The sequence below is a fragment of the Taeniopygia guttata genome, chromosome 4 (genome assembly GCF_048771995.1).
Source record: "Taeniopygia guttata chromosome 4, bTaeGut7.mat, whole genome shotgun sequence".
Taxonomy (NCBI): Eukaryota; Metazoa; Chordata; class Aves; order Passeriformes; family Estrildidae; genus Taeniopygia; species Taeniopygia guttata.
The window spans coordinates 69,738,242-69,745,554 of NC_133028.1; the positions used below are offsets into that span (position 1 = coordinate 69,738,242).

The window sequence follows — 7,313 nt, forward strand, 5'->3', positions numbered from 1 at the left end:
CCAAGGAATTCAGAGTAGCTTCTTCTGAATTAAGAAATTTTAGAGGACTGGTGGTGTTGTGTCATTCTACTTACTTCATCTTAGTAGCTCAGTTCAATTACTATTTCAATTGCAGCTGAAAAAACAAAAATGAGCTTTTATTTCCAGGAGGCTCAAGTGAACCAAGAATGCTTAAAAAACAGCCAAAACATCTCAAGAAGTATCCTTTGCACAGGGCAGCGTTTTCAGGTATAGTTAACTGAGGATTACATTATGGAAGGCTAATTTGCACAGCATCTAAGAATCCAGTAACAGAAAAGGTAATAAATATACACAAATCCAAGCTGCATCTACACCTTGGATTATCACAGGATTCATGGACAAGATGAAACCTACAAATTCCTAAGATGGATCTAAAGGGCAATTATAAATTTCACTGCCAGCAGCAAACCTCCTCCAAGTTCAAAGACTTGAAATAAGCTTGTAAATAATTTTTATTACACAACTAAACCTTTCAGTGTTAAATAAGAGAAGCCCTAATGCAGTCTGGACATCAGGTTTCTAAGCAGCAACCTGCTATGAGGACCTGCTCATTTTTTACCCTTTTCACCATGAATGGAAGCGTTGAACAAAATTTGTACGTACAAGAACACTTGGAAGGAACCTGCAAGCTGACCTCCCCTGCTATGTAACTCCTACTGTCATTCTTCTCATACTTCAAGATTGCTCTTCCTGTATACTGAGAAAAGCTGCCATTTTTTAACAACTATTTTTTAGGAAAAAGGCAATTTACCTTTTACAGACAATAGTGGACCCCACTACCTAAAGTCTTGGGGTTTTGCAGTAATTTGCTGCGATTTCAAAGATCAGCCTTGGAGGTTGCTATGAACAGTGTCACTGGAGCTCATGAGGTTGTTGGTATGACATTTCCCTTAAACTGCTCCCAAAGCTCTCCACAGTGCCTGTGTTTCCACACTGAGATCTGATGGAGTTTAGACATGGACATGAAAACAGCTGATCATAACTCTCGATTCCTTTCCATCAGCTCAGCAACAACTAAGCTGAACAACGTCTTTTTCAATTCCTGGGGTTTCTGTGACTCAGGATGTGACAGCTTTCCCTTAGAACTCCTTGGACTTGTTGCCACTGTACTCCTGAATTTTAGAAGCAGTCTCATTAGCAGTCAAATCTAGAAGCACTTTGCTTCAGAGATTAGAGAAGTCTTAATGTATTAAGCATGGGAAGGGCAAAAAATAGCCTAAGACAAACTATCTTAAGTTTACAGAGATAATGAAGGGGAGGGAACACCAGCTTCTGCAGCATTCCCACAGCAGTTTCCATTTACAGCAAAACCAGCAACTTACATTTCTTTGTGTTTTTCACTTCATGTGCTTTCCACACTGCCCGTGGTCAGAAGACCACAATCCAACGGCAGAGCTGGACACAACTCAAGAAAATGTGAAATAAAATAAAATTTTAACCCCCAAACAACTAAAAACCCTTTGTTCCTACAGTGGGATTTGTCTTGAGCTTCTAAAAGCCAAAAATAACCATCGGGTTCCTTGCAGACAAGGAAACCTCCCTTTCACTGAGAACACTCCAAACACTTTCCCTCCCCAGGAGCTGCTGGGAATGACATTCAAGTTGGATGCTCTGCTCCATTATCAGGCCATCCTCATGCTCACATTCCTAAAAACTGCAACTTCAGCTGTGCATATTCTACCAGCTGCATCACTTCATCCTGAAGTCACTAGGAGAAAGACTAGAACAGATTTTTGCATGATCAAGAACAATTATAAATGAAGCATGTGGCATATATTTTGTTGTGAATCCTGAATGTCATCATGTCAGTATTATTCACTTGCTTATTTAGCCCTGCTTGATATTTAATCCCAGACCACCCAGCCTGGGAAAGTCCTCACTTAGGATAAGATGAAACCACTGGGGAAGCTTCCAGATACCCAAACTGCCTGCACAAATTGCCTAAATCAGTATCTACAGCACATGTCACTCTATCAAAGAAAAAGAAAATCAACTATTCTGCTGCCTCATGATATTTAATGATCACTGGCATTTCTTCCTCTCTGCAGCTCCCAAAGAATGTGAAATAGGCACCTATGGCTCTGAGGGCACAACAAGCAGGCAAAGCTCACCTCACCCACCACCAGTACTCCTCAGCTGTCTCTGCCCTTCCCATCCTGCTGCACACAGGATTGCACCTGGAAGCTCCCAGTGTAAGAAGCCATTGGGAAGAACGGCTGTGGACCACTAAATAAAACCTGCCCGTGACTTCACCAGCAGGTCTGGCTTGACACAAACTCTGTTGGATGTTTCCATCACACGCAACTGATCTCAGAGCTTGTTAACTGATACACTGAAGTCACTCCAGGGCCTCCATCCCTTCACCACACAGCACCCCAGCAAATTCCTAAGGCTTTTGCTCAACAGAGCTCTCCAAGCATCTGTAGGACTGCTGGACAACATAGTTCAGCAGCAAACTAGCTTTCCTACAAGCCTTACACCATAAAAACTTCTACCTACACAATGATATCGATTTTCCTAAAAATCAACACCACAGAAACAAGCGTACAGACTCCCTGGGACATGCTCACTGCGTGCAATTTATCTCAAAGAGCTGGATGAAATGCTTCTTGTATCAACTTCAGCAGGAATAAAATGCAGACTGCTGCCTAACCGTGGAAAAAGCTATCATCATCCTAGCCCAGCCCTTCCTTGAACCTATCAGACTCTTTCTTCCTGCCCCATTTCTAACAGAACTGTAGATATATCACTTGAAAGCCAAACCACTTAGAAACCAAGTTCAAAGAAAAGCTAAAAAACTTCAAGTGGACTTTTCTGTGGGCACTACTCAAAAAAAAAAAAAAACCAAAAAAACAAAGCAGAAGTGAATGTTCAGCTGGGGAGGTTACAGAATTAAAGCCATTAAACAAAGCAAGCCTGTGTGACTACATATGCAAATAAGGGGCTCCCAGCCTTACCGGCCTTTTCCAGCAATACCTACCTGAAAATCCTATCACCAGACAAAACCGTGTTATTAATGCTTCCCTGGACTTCTTTTTGCATTGCATGGATTCAGGGCGGCTTTCAGCTTCGCATTAAACGTCACTCAACGGTTCAACGCCCTGGGCACTCCGGGAGCTTTCGCCTGGCTGCACCTTCACCTGCTTTACCTGCACACTCTCTCCAAGACGACCTATTCCCACCACTGGGCGCGCCAACACCTTTCCAGCCACGCAGCCAGCGCTCCGGCCTGCCTCCGGAGCCCCATCCCGGGCTTGCCAGCAGCATTCCCACCGCTCGGCTCTACCTCTCCCGGCTCCCACATCCACCGCGATATAGCACACAGCACCTGCAGCAGCCCCTGGGCCTTTCCCTTCGGGATAAAGCCACACCGGGGATGAAGGCTGCCGCTGGGGAAAACCGGGGGGCGCCGGCCCCGCATCCCGGCGAGCAGGGGGGTACGGCAAAGCTCCCCGAGGCGGGGGTGACCAGAGGCCGCGATCGGCCGTGCCCCGCCACGAGGTGCTGCCCCTTCCCGGCTCTGCCGCAGGGCCGAGGGCGGGGGGAGCCGGGAGCGAGCTGGAATTATGAAACCGGATCAGCAGGGAAACCCCCGGGGCCTCCCCCGCGCCGTACCTCGGAGACCTCCTCTTCCTCCTCCTCCTCCTCCTCGTCTTCCTCCTCCTCCTCCTCCTCTTCCTCGTCGTCGCTGCCGTTGTTGCTGCTCTCGCTGCCGCCGCCGCCGCTCTCGCTGCTGCTGGCCGGCCGGGCCGCCTGCCCGCCGCGCTTCGCCTTGCCCGGCACCGCCTTCTTCTTCAGCAGGAGGTCGCACACCCGCACCAGCCCGGCCGCCCCGGGCCCGCACGGCGACGGGGGCGCGGCGGGGCCGCTCGGCCCCTCCGGGGGACCGGGCCCTGCTGTGGCGCTGCCGGCCTCGCCGCCGCCGCCCTCACCGCCTCCCTCCTCCGCCGTCACCGCTACCGCCGCGCCGACCGCCTTCTCCATGGCCGGAGAGGAAGGAAAAGGAGGAGAAGGAGGAGGAGGAGGAGGAGGAAAAAGAGGAGGAGGCGCCCGCGGCCGCCGCTGCCTCGGTCACCTCTAGCGCCGGCGCCGCCGCCGCGCCAACTCTCGCGATACTTCCGGCGGCCGCCGCTCGCGCCGCTCTGGCTCCCCTGGCGCGGCGCGCGCTCGCGCTCTCCCCTCACGCCGCCCGCTCCCGCTCCCCTCACGACCCTTCCCCGTTCCCAGCACCGGGACCGCGGCGGCGGCGGCCGGACACCGCTTTCCCCCCCGCCGCCTTCCTTTCCTTCCGCCCGCGCCGCCGCCTCGATCACCGCCCCGGCGCCGGAACCGCCGCTTGCGTCATCACCCTCAGCCTTCAGCGCGCTGCGCCTCGGTAAGGGCGGCGGGTAACCTCGGCCTGGCCTCCGTCGGGAACTTTCCCCGAGAGCCGCCCGTGGGCGCGGAGGAGCCGAGTCACCCCGCCAGGGCCCGGCGGGACCCCGCGGCCTGAGGGAGCGCGCCTAGAGCGGGAAATCCCCTGAGGGAAGGCCCGCGGTGAAACCCCGCAACACTCAGAATTTCACTTAAAAGAGATGGTTTCTCACGCAGTGCGGACAATATGCATTAAAAAGCAATCTCCAAACGCCTCTTATAATAGAAATTGCGGGGGGTGTTGGGGGCGTCGCTAGAAGGATCAGGAAATAAATAGGTGGAGTATCGCTGAAGGTAATGGTCAGTGAAACTGCAGAGCGCAGAATTCCAGTTAAAAGCGATGTCCAGGGAACAACTGGACATGGCAGTCAGTGGTGATCTGTCAAAGGCTGAAGTCAGTAGTCTTTCCCAACCTGTTTTTGGGGTTCTGTGTTCTTCCACACAGCTGGTTCCCACCAGGCACTCCACATTCAAGAGTGACCTCCAAATCCCCGTTTTACAACAGTTTTCATACAATTTCACTTAAAATGACAAACATTAAGACGCCCGTGTCAGTTCGATCATATTTCTTTAATGAAACCCTTTGAATATGTCATCATGCCCTGATTCAGCCCTCAGGCCCCCTACCCCAGATTTTCATCCCCAAAGTGTACTTGGGATATTAATACTGTTGTCTCCCTTAGGGCAGGCTAAGTCCTGCAGTAACCAAAGTTAAATCTAAGTTAAATGTGTTAAATATTTAAAGTGTGGCTTCCTCACCGAAGAAGTGGGCTTTTTCCATTTTACTTTTTAGAACTGTTGAAAATAAAAATTAATCACAGAAACACACAGTTGTAAAGATCAGTAATGGCTCTATGCACTGGTACACTATGGATGTTTGGGAACTGGTGTTTCAAACCAACAATGCCTGTTCTGGTTATATTTTATAGAAAAGAAAAGAGACCCTTGTTATTTGCCTACTTAGTTTGACTGATGTTGTAGAGCCCCGGTCAGATCTGCAGCTCCTCTGAAATCACACATGACTTTTTAAATAAATCCTCAACTGGCGCTCATCGTGGAGTCTGCACAGTTCTCCCCAAATCCTCGTGTTGCTGAAATCCCACCAAAACATCCTGATACATGCCTCTGTATGTTCTTAATAAAAGGCCTGCCTTGGTTGTAAGAGCCCCACTGTTAAATTATTTCCAAGTCAGCTGGAAATAACTGACACAGACTCTTAACCTTCCAATTCAGAAGATTAATCTTCAGGTACAAGGTCTATATATTATTATATATATTAGATATCTATATATTATTATTTATTCCTTTATAAATAACTCAGCAGATGACAGCTGATGTGATCCAGGAGGAATAAACTGAATACTCTAGCCACCTACTTCCAACTTCCTGGTGTGACTGCACAGGAATCCCAAACCACACCAGCATGAGATGTGTCCTGGCAGATCAGTGACAATAATACTTTTGTCCTCTTACATTTTTTTTGGCATTAAAATGAAGTCAAGTGCTTTGATTTTTACTAGTTTTTATTGGGGTGCAAGCAGAGACTAAACCTTTGTTATTTGTTATTTAGCATTTATTTCTTGTATTATTTGTTGTGATCACAAGAGGCAGAAAAGAGAACTGTAAGTGAGTATAGGTAATCTCAGCCCTACAATGGTGTAGAAGGATGGCTGCAGAGCTGAGTTTTATACCCTTGGAGCTGTTCGCTGCCCTCTCTGTCCCCTCCCAGGATGGTGTGAGGCGGGGAATGGCCTCGAGTGAAGGCTTCAGGCGTGGAGCTCGGGCTGCGGTTACTCTCAGCTACCTCGTATCACAAATCTGCCTTTGATACTGGGTGCGTTCGCACCTCATTCCAGGCGTCCACTCCGGTTGTTAGACTTGGAAAGGCTCCAGCCTCTTGCTAATGAAGGCAGCCGTACTATTTTATCTCTGTGTGTCCTACTCCCCAGCCCAGGGTCAGATGGAGCACAGTGAGCAGCGCCGCTTGTGTTAGCACAGGCAGAGCGGCCTGTCGGAGACTGTTTGTTCCATTTCTTTTATGCAGGTGACCTCTGTTCTGCTCAAAGAGTGGCGCCTCCTCATTCGGCACTGCAGAGCAAGTCCTTTTCCTCCATTTCACAGCAGCCCGGTTACCCCCCTCTCCCTGCCGCCCTCACTTGAGCCTTTTGTGCTGGAGCCTTTCCAAAGAAGGGCAGTGGAGCTGGGAACGGGTCTGGAGAGGAAATAATGAGGAGCGGCTGAGGGAGCTGGGGGCTCAGCCTGGAGTAAGGAAGGCTCAGGGAACTTCAGAACTCCCCCTAGAGAGGAGGGTGCAGCCAGGTAGAGGTCAGGCTCTCCTCCCAGGTCACAAGCAATAGGACAAGAAGAAACAAGCCTCAAGTTGTGCCAGGGGAGGTTCAGGTTGGAAATGAAGAATTTATTTGCAGAAAGGGTTGTCAAGCACTGGGATTGCTCAGGGAAGGGGTGGAGTTACCATCCCTGGAGATGTTCAAGAGACCGCTGGACAGGGCACTCAGTGCTCTGGTCTGGTCGACAAGCTGGAGATTGATCACAGGTTGGACTCAAGGGTCCCAGAGGTGTTTCCCAACCTAAAATGACTCTGAGATTCTGTGAGTGCAACAGCGAGCAAAGCGCTTCTTCAGAGAAACTCAGTTTTAGACCCATGGGGCTTATAAGATTTGATTTTGTTGTGGGCAAAAGCTGCTAACACAAGTCTGCTCCTAATCTTGGGATGGTTTGAATGCCATGGGAAGGTGTGCCACTTCTCCAGCACTTTGTATTTTAGAAACCCAAACGAAAACATTCTTGTAAATACTATGATAATCATCAAGACATAATGAAGGAGTAAATAATCCATATTTTTTTACTTAGTTTTTTTT

At 49.3% G+C, this 7,313-nt stretch overlaps 1 protein-coding gene across 9 annotated transcripts in view; it reads right to left on the minus strand.

Moving 5' to 3' along the window:
- Nucleotides 1–4,130, minus strand: part of ANKRD17 (ankyrin repeat domain 17) — a 67,975-nt gene extending 63,845 nt beyond the window's left edge. For 5 of the 9 annotated variants that reach the window (XM_072928919.1, XM_072928915.1, XM_072928913.1 and 2 more), the window contains exon 1: nucleotides 3,637–4,130. In XM_072928919.1, the coding sequence (XP_072785020.1) occupies nucleotides 3,637–4,005 (369 nt within the window). In that variant the 5' untranslated portion in view covers nucleotides 4,006–4,130. The remainder of the gene's footprint in view (nucleotides 1–3,636) is intronic. The other 4 variants (XM_072928918.1, XM_072928917.1, XM_072928916.1 and 1 more) reach the window with 2 other exon arrangements.
- Nucleotides 4,131–7,313: the final 3,183 nt, after the last annotated feature.